Raw genomic sequence first — 19712 nt, 5'->3', positions numbered from 1 at the left:
GACTAACGTTATCCCTCACTCCCATATCGTACAATCTTTCCCGACTCACATCCCCGTAACTGAGTTCAAAGAACTGGCGGAACATTTCTCTAATCAGCGCCTCATACAGCTGCTCAGTTTCTTTTCGACACCACTCGGGCAGATGTGCCGCGGTTAGGTTTAACATGACCGATGCGACTGTGTAATGTGACTCCTGGAATAAAACCTTTCCGGTCGGGACTAAAACTAAACCATTCCCAGGGCCTGGTGTGGTGGCGGGACACCTAACTTCTGTCACCTGTACCAGTGGAGCTGTGGGCAGGGGCTTCCTCTTGTGTGCTACACGTTCAGTGGCTTTTATTGTGTTGGGATCACGCAGGAGTCCATACTCCGATCCCATCTGATCCCAACCCCGGCGTCCTGCCATTGACTCGAAAAGGCAATCGACACACCCGCTGGGCAGATCTTCTCTGACCCCCACATACACACACAAATTCCCTGTTCCTCCTTCCACCACTTGTCCCAGCACACATCCACTCGACCCTTTGACCCCGTGATCTGTCGGTACATATCGTTCCCCAGTCGTTCCCAGTCCACTGTCTGGTTCCCCGTGTCCTGACAAAATTTCCTCAGCCACCACCACCGTCCCAGGGTAATGGGTCCCTTGCACTTCAAGCATATGCGCTTGCCCTCGGTCACCCTAACCCGTGTGGCTGTGACCTTGAGTCTGGGACACGGTATGGAAACCTCCCCGTATGTGAACCTGACGTGGCTGGACTTTTTCGTCGAAATAGACCCCAGCCACCCTGGCCTCCTTCCCTCGTGGAAGTAGGCTGCCATCCCATCCGTGTCCCCTGTCCGACCCCCCTGTGTGAGGGTGGGTCTGTTCCCTCCAGTACATCCGTAGAGGAAGGACAACTCGGTGTCTCCCCTCCTGCTGTACCCTGTTCCGGCCAAGCTCCAAAGAACGATTACCAGGGTTGTCTCCATCTTTCTCTCGGCTTCCTGTGAAGATACAAAGAAACAACAACCTTTTTGTGAGAGGGTATACCTCCACAGGTCTGGCTTCATCAAAACATACTTTGTAAAACACGAAACTGAGAAGGAAACTATATAAATCGCCACCCGTCTCTGGGTGGCCCCGCTAGGTCTCTACGACCTGGGCCTTTTATGGTTCCTCGGTGGTGCGTAAGGAGGTGACCACGGCATTCTCGGCTGTGGGATCCTGCTATTCATCCTAACCACCACCACATCGGCCTCCTCACTGTCCCAAACTATGGGAGGAAGACCTGCGTCCACCATGCTGTTTATAGCGCCTTGGTGCTTCTTTCTGTTTCTCGCTCTTTCCCCCGGGTTAAACAACTTGCACTGGTTCACATGGAACCACTTTGTGCGCTTCGGAAGCTTAACCGCGTACACCATGGGACTGGCCTTATCAATGATGCTGTAGGGTCCCATGTACAAAGGCTCACACGTGCCCACCTGAGCCTAATTGCGGACCATGATCTGATCCCCTACCTTCCACTCGTGGGTTCTCCGGGGCTCGAGCAACAACCAATTGCTCCAGTGCTGCTTCCCCATGTTGCTGTCAGCTTGCCAATGAACCTGTTTCAAGTGCTCGAACAAATCCTTGACAACCTTGTCCCGGTTTACCTCTCTCACCTGTCCCGCTGTGGGAACCAGCGCCAGAACATGGGTGGGCGTGCACATGACCCTACCAGTCAGGAGTTCATGCGGGGAATACCCTGTGCTTCTGGAGAGGCTGGCTCGGACCCCCATCAAGTCAAACGGCAGGACCTCAAACCACTTTTTCCGGGACTGTCCTGTTTCTTTCTGTAGCCTTTCTTTGGTCCGATTAAGTCGCTCCACAACCCCCGATGACTGTGTGTTGTGAGCCACATGCCATTTCCCTTCTATCCCTAGCCATTTCAAGATAGCCTGCATGACCTGCCCTGTGAAGTGGCTCCCCTGGTCGGACTCCATCATCTTCAGCTGTCCCCACCTCGAGAACACTTCCCTCACCAAGATCCTTGCCGTCTCCAACACCGTGGCTGATCGGCAAGGAAAGGCTTCAACCCACTTCGAGAAAACGGCCGCTAGGACCAAACAGTACTTGTAACCACACGTTACGGTGGGCAATGGCCCGATGTAATCGACCTGTACTGACTGCCATGGTCTCTCTACCCTTCTTGTGTGTCCCATGGGAACCTCTTTTTTCTGGGGATTGGAGTTGTTCGCTGAGCACACCAGGCAGTCAGCACAAAAATCGCGGACATCCTCCCTCAGTTGTGGCCACCACCCTGCCTGTTCTATCCTCTGCCAGGTAGACTCCAGCCCTGGGTATCCCGCTCCTGGTCTCCCGTGGGCTATCTGGAGGAATTCCCTCTGGTGCTGTTCTGGAACCATCCACTGATCTCCCCTGAAAAGCATTCCCTCCTTTAAAGTAATGCCCACTACCCCGAACGGGCCTTCTACCTTTTCTCCCCTAGCCAGCTACTCCAGGACAACCTTGAGGACGGGATCCTGTGCCTGGACTTTCCTCCAGTCCGGATCCAATGCTACCCCTACACTCCCTTCTGTCCCCCCTTTGTCCCGGATCGCTGCTACTGGGCTGGACCTGTATGGGCGCGAAAACTCTCTGTTTTTGGCTCCCTCCTTGGCTAACCCATCAGCCTTTTGGTTGCCTTCCACTCTCGGCTCTGTCTTGGAATGGGCCTTTACTTTATGAAGGTTCTGGCTTCCCTGGGTTCCCATGGCCTCTAAGATCCTTTGTAACAGTGGTTTGAGCGAAGAGCTTCCTGTCTGCGGACGTGAAACCGTGACGAGACCAGCTGGCCAAGTATTCGGTGCACGAATTGCATGTGAACGTGGAATCCGAGCAGATGGTGTATGGGGTCGGGAACTTGTCGGTGTGGGTAACGACATACACCACTGCCGACAGTTCGACCTGCTGGGCGCTCACGGTGCTCGGGAGTTTAATGGCCCTTGCAATGCCTGCCGTCAGGTCATAAATCCCACATCCGGTGAAACGCTCCCCTGCTACCACCGAAATAGATTCGTCGACATATATTTCACGACCCATGGGGTGTAACCCGGCCTGAAATCCTATGACTACGTCCCATACTCCCTCGACCGTACACTTATGGGCCGCCTCTGCATAGATCATGTTAGCTGCCAGCTTGTGCTCACACAGGCCTTGCACTCTCAGATGCATTTGTGAGAGCGATAAAGTCCAGTGAGCAACGTGAGCACTGCTCACCGTGCCGTCCTTTATCCCCCCAGCTAATAACGTCTGAGTGGGGGCATGGTGGGTCAGTAGAATGATCTGGGATGACCCCGTGAAGAGCTGGGAGTGCTTCACGGCCCAATGCGTGGCAAGGAGATGCCTCTCGTAATTGGAGTATCCCCGTTCTACATCTGTGAGGACTCTTGAGGAGTACGCCACGGGTCGCAGTTTGCCGTGCCGGTCCTGGAGCAGCACCGCGCTCAAGCTGTCCCCGCTGGCTGCTACTTCTAAAAAGAAGTCCCCCCCACCATTAATCGCACCTAATGTGGATGCCGTCTGCAGGTCTCCCTTGAGATGATTGAACGCTGCCGTGCAGTCCTCATCCCACTCCCATCCCACTCCCTTGTGGAGGAGCCAAAGTAGAGGGATTGCCGTGGTGGCGTAATTCTGAATAAAATCCCTGCAGTACCTCGTGAACCCGAGGAAGGATCTCACCCCCGTCACGGTCGTGGGGACTGGTAACTCCTGTACCGCCTTCCGTTTGGCCTCGTCTATAGCCCTTTCCCCAGCCCTCACGGTCAGCCCGAGGAATTTCACTTCCTTCTGACCGATCTGAGCTTTCTTGGGATTGACCTTGAACCCGCTGTCCTCCACCAGCTCCAGCAGCTCAGCCAGCAGCAGACCATGCTCCTCCCCCTCGTTGGAGAACAAAAGCAGGTCATCTACATACTGCACCAACTGCTGGGGCCTGCTGAAACCCTTTAAACTGTTGGCCATACACTGGTGAAAGATGGAGGGGCGGTTGTGGAAACCCTGGGGAAGGCATGTCCAGGTATATTGTTGCTCTTTAAATGTGAAGACGAACTTGTACTGGTCCTCTCTTCTGAGGGGAATTGACCAGAGCCCGTTCGATTTATCCAGCACCGTGAATGTGGTCGCGGATGTTGGAATGCTCCCTATCAGGTCGGTTACGATTGGTCCTTAGAATCGGACCACGATGAGCCCCAACACCAGCAGCACCAGCAACACCAACAACAACAACAACACCACCACCAACCTTCTCCTCAACCACCTGATGCTCCACAGGACAGAGAGCATCAGCGCAGTGCAGTACTGTGCCGGAGGCGACACCCCCAACACAGGGTATACAGGCAGAGGATGAGCTTCCTCAACATGACTGAGCAGCAGTACCAAAGGAAACTCAGGCTATCACGCCAGGTCGTCGCAGACAATTTACAGTTTGCTGGAGCAAGTCCTGCAGCCCAGACCCAGAGGACCTGGTGGACACTCCTTACCAGTGGCTGTCAAAATCACCAGTGCTCTCAACTTCTCCACCTCAGGCTCCTTCCAGGGATCTTCAGCAGGCATTTGTGGCATCTCGCAGTCGGCCGCCCACAGATGCATCACCCAGCTCACCGATGCCCTCTTCAGAGTCTACAGTATGTGGAAAATGTTCACCAATGCATCCACTATTTCTAGGGCCACTTCCTTAAATCCTCTGGGATGCAGACTATCAGGCCCTGGGGATTTATTGGCCTTCAATCCCATCAATTTCCCAAACACAATTTGCTGACTAATAAGAATTTTATTTAGTTCCTCCTTCTCACTAGACCCTCATTCCTCTAGTATTTCCGGAAGGTTATTTGTGTCTTCCTTCGTGAAGACAGAACCAAAGTATTTGTTCAATTGGTCTGCCATTTCTTTGTTCCCCATTATCACTTTACCTGATTCTGACTGCAAGGGACCTACATTTGTCTTCACTAATCTTTTTCTCTTCACTTATCTATGGAAGCTTTTGCAGTCAGTTTTTATGTTCCCTGCAAGCTTACTCTCATACTCTATTTCCCCCCTCCTAATTAGACCCTTTGGCCTCCTCTGCTGAATTCTAAATTCCTCCCAATCCTCAGATTTGCTGCTTTTTTTGGCTAATTTATATGCCTCTTCCTTGGATTTAACACTATCCCTAATTTCCCTTATAAGCCACGGTTGAGCCACCTTCCCCGTTTTATTTTTACACCAGACAGGCATATACAATTGTTGAAGTTCTGGAAGATGGCATGAGATGCTGAGACAGTTGGTTGGGAACTCAGAATCTTGCAACAAAGAAGGAGGCCATTTGGCTCATGGTGCATGCTAGCTCTTTGAATGAGTTATTCAATCAGTCCGACCCCCCTGGCCTCACCCAATAGCTAATGTTCCCTTTAAGCTGCGTAGCCTTGCAGTGGTCTTGAAGTCCTGCACAGCTAACTCACCGGCTTTTAAATCGAAAAACCATGCATGTGCAGAATGTTGAACGCGCCACCCAGCCTGTTAAAGGGGCTGTAAGGCCCAAGAAAAATTAGAGGGAACTTTGCCTATAGCACTGCAAATTTTTCCTTCTCAAGTATAGTACTCTCGTCTCTGAGTCATAGGCTGTGAGTGCACGTTCCACTCCAGAGACTGGAGCACAAAATCCAGGCTGACAGTCCAGTGCAGTGCTGAGTGAGTGCTGCACTGTCAGAGATGCCCTCTTTCGGATGAGATGTTAAACTGAGGTCATATCTACTTTTTTCAGGTGGATGTAAAAGATCCCATGACACTATTTTGAAGAAGAGCAGGGGAGTTTCCCTCAGTGTACTGGTTAATATTTATCCCTTAAACAATGTCACTAAAAAACAGATTATCTGGTCATTACATAAGAACATAAGAAATAGGAGCAGAAGTAGGCCATTTGGCCCCTTGAGTCTGCTCCGCCATTTAATAAGATCATGGCTGATCTGATCATGGACTCATCTGCACTTCCCTGCCCGCTCCCCATAACCCTTTATTCCCTTATCTCTCAAAAATCTATTTATCTACACCTTAAATGTATTCAATGACCCAGCCTCCACAGCTCTCTGGGGCAGAGAATTCCATAGATTTACAACCCTCTGAGAGAAGAAATTCCTCCTCATCTCAGTTTTAAATGGGCGGTCCCTTATTCTGAGACTATGTCCCCTCGTTTTAGTTTCCTCTATGAGTGGAAATATACTCTCTGAATTCACCTTGTCAAGCCCCCTCATTATCTTATATGTTTCGATAAGATCACCTCTCATTCTTTTGAACTCCAATGAGTAGAGGCCCATCCTACTCAACCTATCTTCATAAGTTAACCCCCTCATCTCTGGAATCAACCTAGTGAACCTTCTCTGAACAACCTCCAATGCAAGTATATCCTTCCTTAAATATGGAAACCAAAACCACACCAAAATTCCAGATGTAGCCTCACCAATACCCTGTATAGCTATAGCAAGATTTCACTGCTTTTATACTCCATCCCCTTTGCAATAAAGGCCAAGATTCCATTGGCCTTCCTGATCACTTGCTGTAACGACATACTATCCTTTTGTTTCATGCACAAGTACCCCCAGGTCCCGCTGTACTGCAGCACTTTGCAATCTTTCTGCATTTAACTAAAAACTTGCTCTTTGATTTTTTTCTCTGCCAAAGTGCATGACCTCACACTTTCTAACTTTATACTCCATCTGCCAAATTTTTGCCCACTCACTTAGTCTGTCTATGTTCTTTTGCAGATTTTTTTGTGTCCTCCTCACACGTTGCTTTTCCTCCCATTTTTGTATCATCAGCAAACTTGGCTACGTTACACTCAGTCCCTTCTTCCAAGTCGTTAGTATAGATTGTAAATAGTTGGGGTCCCAGCACTGATCCCTGCAGCACCCCACTAGTTACTAGTTGCCAACCAGAGAATGAATCATTTATCCCGACTCTGTTTTCTGTTAGTTAGCCAATCCTCTATCCATGCTAATATATTACCCCCAACCGCGTGAACTTTTATCTTGTGCAGTAACCTTTTATGTGGCGATGATGTCAAATCAATCATCTCCTCCGCAGCACCTTCATGCAGAAGGCTTGCACGAGGTATGGCATTGTCAATATTGCCGCCATAATTAAATTATATCTTTGCAAGAAGCTTAAAACAGCAGGACAATGAGTTAAAACATCTCCCCTCTCTCTCTCCCCAAGGTCGATGCCCGAGTATAGACTACACCCTGATCTGCGCATGCGCAATAGGCTTGCTTAGAATGGGAAACTAGGCATTCAATAAGGACATTTGGGGCATATGAAGTCAAATGCAATTCTTTAATTTCAGAAGTTTTTCAAAATACCATCCCCCTACCACCACTGACCGAACGTCTCCTCACCGAGCTCGAGGGTTGACTGGCAGAATCGCTCGCTCACCCGGACACAGGGGCTCACCGTCCACCACTAACCCCCTCCCCATCCTCCCCGGGCTTCTATTGAAGCTGCTGTATAGTGCCGCCCCCTCAGACTACTTTTGAAGCCGAGCCCCTGTGTCCGGTCGAGGGAGTGATTCTGCCGGCCGACACTCCAACCCTCGAGCCCGGTGAGGAGACGTTCGGTGGTGGCATGGCACTTTGAAAAAAATCCAAAATTAAATAATTGCATTAGACTTCCATTTTCTCCCTTTTGAGTTGGAAAAAAATTAAGCGACATGATGCATATTCTTTGTCTTCTTGACTTCGTATAAAAACAATGGCGTCGTTCTGCGTGATTTTTTAATGTGCGCTGGTTTTTCTTAAGTGCCCAGAAAGTTTTTTGGGAGTGGTCACATACGCCGTCCGAGGAAAAATGTAATTTGGCAGAACTTGCTTAAATGTGAAAAACTGGCGCAGACATCAGATTACTCCCCCTATGGCACAAAAAAATACTAACCTACAAAAATCGTAACTGAGTTATGCTGCCGCAGAAACTTTGGGGAACTTGGATATTTTAATTTACGCCAAAAAAAGTGGCGCGCGCCAAAAAAATGGCGCAGATAACTGGGGAAAATTGAGTCAATATAGTTTATAATTTTATAGTTAACTTAAGGGGCTCATTTTCGTAAAACCAGGCACAAGTCATGGCTTGATAAAGAAAGGAATCATTTATTACACACTAGGAAAATTGAAGTTAGAATTAAATATCATCTTGGGTCTATGCATGATTTAGAATTGTATTAAGAACAATAAAACACCATCTGAATTCCAAAAATGCATGATCTTTTGGAAATCAAATGTCAATCTTGGATTAACCCCATAACAAAAGTCCTTATATACTCATGGCTGGTCCAAGCTTGTCGCGATGATTCCAAATATTTTGATATTTGCTGTTGTAGTGTAGCATGGTTTTTTGTGTAGCTCGGTGATCTACTTCACAATCTATCAGCCTGCATCGAGGCATGAAGCTGAGGGGTAGTGAGCAGTCATGAAGATTCCAAATGAAGTGGTGCCGCCAGGAGGTTGGATCAGTCGTGGCAGAGCTGTGTCTCTCCTCAACTCGAACTTCTGCTTAGCTTTAAAAGACTTTGGGGCCAAAACTGCCCACTGCACAAAACGAGTTGCACCCACTGCTCTTGAAGTGCGCCAGGGTGGCCAATCCGGAGAAATTCAGCACCTAGTGCTTTTCCTTGGAGCGGGGCGGAAATGGCCGCATTATCGGGGCGGAAGTGAGGTCGTGTTGGAGTGACCAATGATGCAAGGCATCGGTTCCGCGCTGATGATGTCATCGCGCTGACGGGTCACTACATCCCTCCCCTTCAGTTAAAGGAGGGGGCTGCTGCGAACTCTGCAGCCACTTTAGTGGCAAATAATGGGCCACCAGGGAGAGTTTTGGTCGGGCCAACAGCCTGGCATCCAAGAGGGGGTGCCAAACTGCTTGTTGGTAACCCGGGGGAGAGATAATAGTTGGCCCGATCTGGCAGATGGCCGACAAAAAAAAACATGGAGTCGCCAGCTGCGCCACCTCCCCTGTAAGGGGGGCCATGCCACCCAGCCATAGAAAGGGCACCGCCAGCAAAAGCTGTCAGTGGCACCAACCGGCGGCGGTGCTGCTCCTGCGGGGCAATTTCCTGAGGGGCAATTTCCTGAGGGGCAATTTCGGGAAGGGGTCGGTGCACGATGCGACGGGGAAATAGGCGGTGTGGTCCCCTACATCGCTCCAAACCTGAGGAATGGCAATTTATAAAATAGCAGCCCCTCCGCGGAGACTTGGCGGCCAGTCCACACCAACCCATGGCCGCAACTTTCAGCCGACCAAGGGCCTTATAGAAAAGGGCAAATTTGGCCCCTTTAACTTTGAACCACGCCTCTGGGCAGTGGCTTGTCAACAATAGGTTCCTCCAAAGACAACCCAGGTTTAATTGTCACTTCACCTGTTTTCTCATAGTGTCTATGGTGTAATCAAGTAGGCAGGTGTTCAAATAATCTCCAGTAGACCTGGAGCTGAGTTCTTGTTGTGATGGTCAAGTGTAAATGAACAATCCTTCTAACTGTCCCTTTCCTTCAGCATGCAGGAGCCGATATAATATCAAGGTTTTGTTTATCTGATGTATTTTTCCTACAAGGTAATCAAATAGATATGGGGGGGAGTGGGGGTTCCTCCTGGTCAATAACCTGTTCCATTGTCTAAAATGTCATTCTTCTCCAATGTTCTCAGTCATCAAAAGATCTGCAAGGATACAATTTAAACCCATTCTGTTGCATTTTTTGTACTGTATTAAAAGACTATAAAAACATTAATATTCTTACATATATCGAGGGATATGGAGCAAAGGTGATAAAAGAGAGTTGAGGTGCAGATCACCCATGATCTGATTGAATGGCGGAGCAGGCCCAAAGTGCTGAATGGCGTATTCCTGTTCCTAATGTTCCTCACACACTAGGACGTGTCTGTAATGGGTCGTGTAAGGAAGGGACTGCATTAGGACTATTCTGGATGCTTTTGGTTCGACGTTCAATGTTTTTGTTACTATTTTGAGGCCTTCAGCTCCGTACCTGCAGTTAAAACACAGATACCAGTCTCAGACCAGTCTCTGTGGAACAAGATGTGCAGGTGGTTGATGGGAATTCCAGCTGCAAATCCTTGCAGGTTGGAGTAAGGTCAGCCACAGAGAAGCTCTGCGAACGTGGTTGGACCCTTGTCGAATGCTGCTGTCCTAGTCAGCTAATCTTCATTGTTTGGATGGAGGACGTTTAAGGCCTCCAATTCCTAGTTATGTTAAAAAGATTCCATCCAAATTTCCCAAGAGACTGCTTGGGTTCTTTTAAATTTTGGTTGTGCAGTGGACTGGAGTTATACTGATGTGAGATGGGCTTCTGGCGATGTGGGGTGGGATCTCACACGGCTTGGCTTTACTGAGTTGACATCCAATGGGGATCTGGTACCAAGTTAGAGCGTCTCTTTTACCTCGATGTGCGGCCAAAACCAGCAGGGCAACGGCAACTCAAGATTGTTGTCCCATTTTCCATCCCTCCCCTGGTATCTCAGGCCACCAGTTGTGACTAAAACTATCCATTTTTATTGCTTTTAAATCAGATATTGGCTGGTGCATGAGAGCATCAGTAATGATGACAAAACAGGTTCCTTAAAAATATCTCCATTGTTTCCAAATGGTTTCCAGTGCAGAAGGGTCGGTAACCAGAGGACACAAATTTAAGGTAATTAGTAAACAGAACCAGAGGTGACATGAGGGGAATTTTTTTATTTTTTATACAGCGAGTTGTTATGATCTGGAATGCACTGCCTGAAAGTATAGTGGAAGCAGATTCATTAATCATTTTCAAAAGGGAATTGGAAAAATACTTGAAGGGAAAAAATGTGTCAGGCTATGGGCAAAGGGCAGGAGAATGGGACTGATTTGATAGCTCTTTCAAAGAGCCGGCATAGGCACGATGGGCTGAATGGCCTCCTTCTGTGCTGTATTTTTCAATAATTCTATCTGGAACATTTCTTTTTGATGCACTCTACAACCGATGCAACAGTCCAGTCCAGGCACATACTTGCTCCATATAACTGCCAGCACATCGACACAAACACTAGTAATTGAACCTTGGTTTCCCCACTGGTACCCTACAACCGGTGATTGTCACTACGATTTGATCCACCTCCTCTTCACTTCTTCAGTCTGCTCGTGTCCTGCACTATGTGATTTGGTCCTTCTCCATTTTAAAAGGTAAAGGACTAGGTACACTACAAACAAGCACTTACTCTAAATGCTAGCTGCAATGATGCATTGTTAGAAATAAGATACTGTATTTTCTACTGATCAACCTTGATCTAAAACAATTGGAACAGCTAATATTAATCTGTAAGTGGCACAAATGTTAAAATGTATACTATAATACTATTTTATCATGTGTTCATTTTATTAAATATATAAATCATATAAAGTTGCATATTATATATAGTATGTCCACATCATAATATATCTCTATCTATTATATATATAGATATAGATATATATATACCCACTATTACACTTGACAACATGTGCTAGAGTACAATGAAATATGTTATGCACTATGTAGTGATTGTATAAATCACTCAAAATTCTATTATTGAAAATGAATAACTTGCATTTATGTAGCATCTTTCACAAACTCAGGATGTCTCAAAGTACCAATGAAGTACTTTTGAAGTGTAGCCACTATTGTAATGTGGGAAAGATTCATATGAAGAAACTGACTATATGTGGTAAGCTGAGCATCTGAACTATAAATGGTCCTTCAGAGATTCAGTGTTAGCAATATAATGAGTGGTTGAAGCAGGTTTTACCTAAGAGGTAATTAAGAGGTTAAAATTTACACTTTTCTGCACATTTCCTTCAATCTATCCTTTTCTGTGGACTCATTAATAGGATTGTCCTCATTCAGTCTTGTTTGGTGATGGTGCAGTTTGTAATAAAACAGGTTATCACACCTATATAAAATGGGATTAAAATGATATATGGCTGTTTCCTTGCTCCATCGTCTCCAGTCGCAGAGATGTTGTTCTTCGAAAAATGTCAAGTTTGTTATTCCGAATGTTAGCTGGTTGGCTGGCAGTTTATTCTTGGTTGGGATTTCACTTAACCCAGAAATGTTGAAGCTAAACATGGGAACAGGAGAAGGCCATTCAGTCCCTTGAGCCTGTTCTGTCAATTAAACAGGTTATGTCTGATCTGTAACCTCACCTCCATTTACCCACTTTTGCTCCATATCCCTTGATACCCCTATCCAACATAAAATCTGTCGATCACAGTCTTGTTCTGGCAATTAAAGCCTTTTAGGGGCGAGAATTCTAGATTTGCACTACCCTTTGTGTGAAAGAAGTGCCTCCTAAATGACCCAGCACTAATTGTAAGATTATGCCCCTTTGTTCTGGATGCCCCCTATTGAATGTCTTTCTCATTTTAAACACTTTGATTAGACCACTCTTCAACTCGAGGATAGTAAGAGGGTGGCCATCTGACAGGGTAGAAAGAGACAGGCAATGCAAGAATCCGCCAGAAGTCTGGCGCTTTCAAACAAGGTTTTCAGTACTGAATACTGAGGGTGACAACACCTCGGGGGATTGCAGACTAGGGCTCATCCACAGCACCGTGGGGCAAATGACTGCCCACTCCAGGGACTTGGGCACAAAAATCTAGGTTGACACTCCAGTGTAGTGCTGAGGGAGCGCTGCGCTGTCAACGGTGCTGTCTTTCAAATGAGACGTTAAAGCGAGGCCCAGTCTGCTCTCTCAGGTGGACACAACCGCATTACACTATTTTGAAGAAAAGCAGGGGAGTTATCCCCGGTGTCCTGCCCACTATTTAGCCCTCAAACAACATAACAAAAAGAGATTATTTGGTCATTATCACATTGCTGTTTGTGCGAGTTTGCTGTGTTTCCCACATTACAACACATCAAAAATAGAGTGCGAGAAGAAGCTTGCAGGGAACATTAAGACGGACTGCAAAAGCTTCTATAGATATGTAAAGAGAAAAAGGTTAGTAAAGACAAACGTAGGTCTCCTGCAGTCAGAATCAGGGGAAGTCATAACGGGGAACAAAGAAATGGCAGACCAATCGAACAAGTACTTTGGTTCGGTATTCACTAAGGAGGACACAAACAACCTTCCAGATATAAAAGGGGACAGAGGGTCTAGTTAAGAAGGAGGAACTGAGGGAAATCATTATTAGTCGGGAAATTGTGTTGGGGAAGTTGATGGGATTGAAGGCCGATAAATCCCCAGGACCTGATGGACTACATCCCAGAGTACTTAAGGAGGTGGCCTTGGAAATAGCGGATGCATTGACAGTCATTTTCCAACATTCCACAGACTCTGGATCAGTTCCTATGGAGTGGAGGGTAGCCAATGTAACCCCACTTTTTAAAAAAGGAAGGAGAGAAAACAGGGAATTATAGACCGGTCAGCCTGACATCGGTAGTGGGTAAAATCATGGAATCAATTATTAAGGATGTCATAGCAGTGCATTTGGAAAGAGGTGACATGATAGGTCCAAGTCAGCATGGATTTGTGAAAGGGAAATCATGCTTGACAAATCTGGAATTTTTTGAGGATGTTTCCAGTAGAGTGGACAAGGGAGAACCAGTTGATGTGGTGTATTTGGACTTTCAGAAGGCTTTCGACAAGGTCCCACACAAGAGATTAATGTGCAAAGTTAAAGCACATGGGATTGGGGGTAGTGTGCTGACATGGATTGAGAACTGGTTGGCAGAAAGGAAGCAAAGAGTAGGAGTAAATGGGTACTTTTCAGAATGGCAGGCAGTGACTAGTGGGGTACCGCAAGGTTCTGTGCTGGGGCCCCAGCTGCTAACATTGTACATTAATGATTTAGACGAGGGGATTAAATGTAGTATCTCCAAATTTGCGGATGACACTAAGTTGGGTGGCAGTGTGAGCTGCAAGGAGGATGCTATGAGGCTGCAGAGTGACTTGGATAGGTTTGGTGATTGGGCAAATGCATGGCAGATGAAGTATAATGTGGATAAATGTGAGGTGATCCACTTTGGTGATAAAAACAGAGAGACAGACTATTATCTGAATGGACAGATTAGGAAAAGGGGAGGTGCAACGAGACCTGGGTGTCATGGTACATCAGTCATTGAAGGTTGGCATGCAGGTACAGCAGGCGGTTAAAAAAGCAAATGGCATGTTGGCCTTCATAGTGAGGGGATTTGAGTACAGGGGCAGGGAGGTGTTACTACAGTTGTACAGGGCCTTGGTGAGGCCACACCTGGAGTATTGTGTACAGTTTTGGTCTCCTAACTTGAGGAAGGATATTCTTGCTATTGAGGGAGTGCAGCGAAGGTTCACCAGACTGATTCCCGGGATGGCGGGACGACATATCAAGAAAGACTGGATCAACTGGGCTTTTATTCACTGGAGTTCAGAAGAATGAGAGGGGATCTCATAGAAACGTTTAAAATTCTGACGGGTTTAGACAGGTTAGATGCAGGAAGAATGTTCCCAATGTTGGAGAAGTCCAGAACCAGGGGTCACAGCCTAAGGATAAGGGGTAAGCCATTTAGGACCGAGATGAGGAGAAACTTCTTCACCCAGAGAGTGGTGAACCTGTGGAATTCTCTACCACAGAAAGTTATTGAGGCCAATTCACTAAATAAATTCAAAAAGGAGTTAGATGTATTCCTTACTACTAGGGGGATCAAGGGGTATGGCGAGAAAGCAGGAATGGGGTACTGAAGTTGCATGTTCAGGCATGAACTCATTGAATGGTGGTGCAGGCTCAAAGGGCTGAATGGCCTACTCCTGCACCTATTTTCTATGTTTCATTGGCTGATGGTCGTGAAAGGCGCTCTATAAATGCAAATCTTTCTTTCTTGGGGGGGGTGGGGGAGGAGCATGGAAGAGGAGCAGCCAGAAGTCGTAGTCCAGGTTGGTATCAATGACCTAGGTCGGAAAAAGAGTGAGGGTCCTGCAGGAAAAGTTTCAGGAGTGAGGAAGGAATTTAAAGATTAGGACCTCAAAAGGTGGTAATCTCTGGATTACTTCCAGTGTTAACGCATAGTTATAGAAAGGGTACAGGAGGGAGGGCTTCATATTCCTGGGGCTGTGGGACTAGTTCTGTGGCAGGAGGGACCTGTACAAGATGGATGCGTTGCACCTTAACAGGGCTGGGACCAATGTCCTCGCAGGAAGGTCAACTAGTGATGTGGGGGAAGGTTTAAACTAATTTGACAGGGGGGTGGGCACCAGGATAAAACATTAGGAAAGGAGATACAAGCACTGGGAGAGACAAACAGCATTAGAGTAAAGAATAGTTCAGAAATAAGAGGGATCAGATCGGGGGAATTGCAAGTTAGACTAAGATGTGTTTGGAGTGCATGTGCGTAAATGCATGGAGTGTGTTAAATAAAGTTGGTGAGCTGCCGGCACAAGTTGCCACTTGGGATTATGGGAGAGGGTTGGGGGAGGGTAGTTTGTTGAAAGGGGCTGTTGGTGGTTCTTGCATCTGCGCCACTAAACCAGCAACTCACCAAATCAAGGTCAGAGTGAGGAAAAAGTTGATCAAGTTAGTATCAGAGCATAGCTGCTTAGGTGGCAAATTCATGTATCAGAGCATGCCAAGGGTAACCAAAAGTGTCAAATGGAGTTCATTGAAAGTAAAGCAGAGCCCACAGAATTTTACATTTATTGAGTGACTGTAGACTAAAAATACAACTCCAAAATTAATTACGAAAAACTTTATTACTGCTCTACAAGAATACAATTTTGTAGTTTTAAGTTAATCAGATTTAAAGACTAAGCCAGCAGGAAATCTGTATAATAAAATGATACTCAATAAATGATGCTTAAATATTTTTTACAATCATAAATTTGAAAAAGTCAAAGCAGCAGTGGCTCAGAACCCTATCTTTCATTCATATGAGTAAATTTGTGTGATTATCAAAGTGACAGATGTCACAGTTGGGTGTGCCAGGATCAAATACTCCCAGGTTGGGTATTAAATGAGCCCGATGGAATGATTGCCTCCCTCAAGTGGCGTCCATATCGCTGGGTCAGGGGTATTTAAGTGTACCCGATTCATGGCGCTATTAATTGCCGGCGGTATTTTGGGCGGTACTTTTTTTTTTTAAAGCCGAAAATAGCGCTGGGCGGTAAATGATATTTATGAGTGAAAATCGATTGTATTTACTGGGCAGGCAGCTGGATTTACCACCAGTGTTCATTGAACCCCGAAACTACCGCCGGCGGTAATCAGGCGGTATACAGGCGCAAGTTTGGATCTCAAGCTTAAATCAGGCGGTAATGCATTAAAAACCTTAAATCGGGCAGAAAGATCGCAAAAGTTTAGCCCTTAGAGTAGTGATAATGGGGGACTTCAATTATCCTAAGATAGACAGGGAAAATAGCAGTGTAAAGGGCAAAGAGGAGGAGAAATACCTGAAATGTGATCTAATTAGCATCCAAAAAGGAAGTCTTCTTGTGGAGGCAGAGGACATGGCTGAAGTACTAAATGAGTACTTTGCATCTTTCTTCACTAATGAAGGGGATGCTGCCAATGTTACAGTAAAGAAAGGGGTAGTAGAGAAATTGGATAGGATAAAAATAGATAGAGGAGGTACTTAAAAGGTTGGCAGCGCTCAAAGTAGAGAAGTCACGCAGTCTGGGGGGGGGGGGCAGGGGGGGGATGCATCCTCGGCTGCTGAGGGAAACAAGGGTGGAGACAGTGCAGAGACTGCAGCCACAATCTTTAAATCCTCCTTAGATATGGGAGTGGTGCCAGAGGGCTGGAGAATTGCAAATGTTACACCACTGTTCCAAATAGGAGACAGGGATAAACCCGGCAACTAGAGTCCAGTCAGGCCTAACTTGGGGAAACCTTTAGAGACAATAATCCAAGACAAAATTAATTGCCACTTGGAAAAATATGGGTTAATAAATAAAAGCCAGCATGGATTTATTAAAGGAAAATCATGTTTGACTAACTTGATTAAGTTATTTGATGAAGCAATGGAAGAGGTTTGATGAGGGAAATGTGATTGATGTTTTGTATATAGACTCTCAAAAGCTTTTGATAAAGAACCACATAATAAACTTGTCAGCAAAATGGAAACCCATGGGATTAAAGGGACAGTGGCTTTGTGGATACGAAATTGACTAAGGGACAGAAAGCAGTGAGAGAGGGTGCAGCGGAGATTTCCTAGAATGGTACCAGTGATGAAAGACCTCAGTTACGTAGAGAGACTGAAGAAACTCGGGTTGTTCTCCTTAGAGCAGAGAAGATTAAGAGAAGATCTAATAGAGGTGCTCAAAATCATGAAGGATTTTGATAGAGTAAATAAGGAGAAACAGTTCCCAGTGGCAGAATGACAGTAACCAGAGGACACAGATTTAAGGTCATTAGCAAAGAAAACAGAGACAACATGAGGAAACACAATTATGCAGTGAGTTGTTAGGAAAAGGAAAGTAAAAATGTTCAGGGCTATGGGGAAAGAGCAGAGGAGTGGGACTAATTGGATAACTCTTTCAAAGAGCTGGCATAGGCACGATGGGCCGAATGGTCACCTTCTGTGCTGTATCATTCTATGAATACAAGCCAAACTGTTGCAACCTGTCCTCATAATTTAACCCTTTTAGCCCTGGTATCATTCTGGTGTATGTGCTGTATACCTGTCAAACATCTTGTAATGGGCCTTGTTTTTAGATGTTGAGCAGGAATGAAGTCACCCACCTAATGCAGCAAGTGGCATAAAGCCAATTCTGTGAAAGTATCTGACATCGTATCTGTTGCAGCTGTACTTCAGCTGGTTCAAAGCTCTAACAGCCTTGTATAAACTTGGACCTTTAAGCTTCTTAAACGTCAGCAAGGACCCATCTCTTCCATCGGCTCTCTCCTAACATGCAAAATTTATCCAGCAAAGACCTGCACACGTATGTGATCGCTTAGTCATAGAGCTCCACTGGGCGGATCGGAGGCAGTATAGTTTAACGCAGGTTGATTTAAAGCAGGTGCGTGTCTCAAACTAGAACTCACTAAACTAAGGCTAGAAAACATAGAAGAAATACTGATTTGCATTTAAATAGTCTCTTTCACGACTTCAGGACATCCCAAAGCACTTTATAGCCATTAAGTACTTTTGAAATGTAGTCACTGTTGCAACGTAGAAAACGTAGCAGCCAATTTGCACACAGTAAACTCCCACAAACAGCAATGAAATAAATGATATCTGTTTTAGTGATGGTGATTAAATATTGGCATGAACACTGGATTAGAACTCGTTTGCTGCTCTTTGAAATAATGCCCGACAGGGCAAATGGGGCTTCTGTTTAACATCACATCCGAAAGACAGCACCTCTGACAATGTAGTACTCCCTCACTACTGAACTGGGAATGTCAGACTAGACTATGTGCTCAAGTCTCTGGAGATGGGTTTGAACCAATAATCTCCTGATTCAGAGGGGAAACGGTTACCAACTGAGCCAAGCTGTCCCTCAGCGCTGCAAACAGCAGTGGTCTAGATGACAATGCGTTTGTCTTTCACAAGATGCCAAACATCCTCCTTTGGAATTCGATTATCCTTTAGGCTGAAAAGGAAACAACAGATCATTACACAATTACCACTTGTTACTTTTCTCAAGACCAAAATCTCCAAACTGAATTAGATGCGCTTCCCTCGAAGCATTTTTGAAACCTTAAAAAGATGAAAAATGTCCCAAATGCTCGTAACATACAACCATATGCAAGACAATTTAGTGATTGAGGTCCTATTTATATTGGCTCCCAGGGCAATTGGATCCCTGCAGTTTCTGTTTCTGTACCAGATCCAACTATAGCCGATTCTGCAAACCACCAGAAATAACAGGTCTGACCGAATTCAATGCACTACCAGTCTGTGCTGTTTATAATCTCCATTGTAGACTAGTGCATACAGGAAGGTTTGCAAGTGCCTCTGCCCCTGTTGGTATTGAGGTGCAGCAGTTCTAATCACCTCAACCACTGACTGATCAAACTGCTCCAGCCTCAGCAGTGGATCCTTTCATTATTAGGGTGGCCAACTCTCCCCAATTATCTTGGAGTTTCCAGGAACGGAAGATTAATCACCCAGACACTGCTGCAAGCAACCTAGGAGAAACGTTTTTGTAAAAATTGTGCTTTTTTTGCATTTTCTTTGAACATGTTCATGAAAATATTAGAAATGGGGTGGGGAGGGGGGGGGGGGGGGTAACTGTTTGCCTGATAGTCAAGAGTCGTCCAATTGAATAATGAAAGTGGAGCGCGGCGAGGATGGTCTCTGGCGGCAGTGTGGGGGTGGGGCAGGTGGAAGTCATGTGATGAACTCTCTCAGAATAGGTCCAACCAGCGTTGGTGACCTTACATCATGATGCGTACTCCATCACTTGTCTGGGAATGACCACGTCACTTGGGCATAACACATCACTTCTTTTTGGCCAGAGTCTCGGTGTTTTCGCACCTGCAGCCCATTTAATTCCCGGGAGGCCAGAAGCACGTTTTTAAGCCGTGTTTCGAAATTTACTCGGTGGCACTCCCACTTCACTTCCATAAGTTTACTAGAAGTTTGACGGAAATCCTGTATCCTTTGGTGATAGGTCAGGGCAGAACCAATGAAACGGTTGATCTTGGAACACAACTCCCTGAGTCCCAGTCATTGGTGCCTCCAACGCTCTTTCCTCCACCCCAGCAAGTTTTATATAACGCATTCAAAGGCAATTTTTTTTAAAT

The 19712-nt window shown here is 46.1% G+C and overlaps 1 protein-coding gene across 11 annotated transcripts in view; it reads right to left on the bottom strand.

Annotated features, from left to right (window-relative positions):
* Positions 1 to 965: 965 nt before the first annotated feature.
* Positions 966 to 19712, bottom strand: part of LOC139264291 (nucleotide-binding oligomerization domain-containing protein 1-like) — a 51067-nt gene continuing 32320 nt past the window's right edge. For 8 of the 11 annotated variants that reach the window (XM_070880529.1, XM_070880530.1, XM_070880528.1 and 5 more), the window contains one exon: positions 16606 to 18556. In XM_070880529.1, the coding sequence (XP_070736630.1) occupies positions 18487 to 18556 (70 nt within the window). In that variant the 3' untranslated portion in view covers positions 16606 to 18486. Of the gene's footprint in view, positions 985 to 8149; positions 9692 to 9714; positions 12110 to 16605; positions 18557 to 19712 lie in introns of those variants that run through there. The other 3 variants (XM_070880525.1, XM_070880524.1, XM_070880523.1) reach the window with 3 other exon arrangements.

Source organism: Pristiophorus japonicus, chromosome 5 (genome assembly GCF_044704955.1).
Source record: "Pristiophorus japonicus isolate sPriJap1 chromosome 5, sPriJap1.hap1, whole genome shotgun sequence".
NCBI lineage: Eukaryota > Metazoa > Chordata > Chondrichthyes > Pristiophoridae > Pristiophorus > Pristiophorus japonicus.
This window is presented reverse-complemented; position numbering and strand designations above follow the sequence as displayed.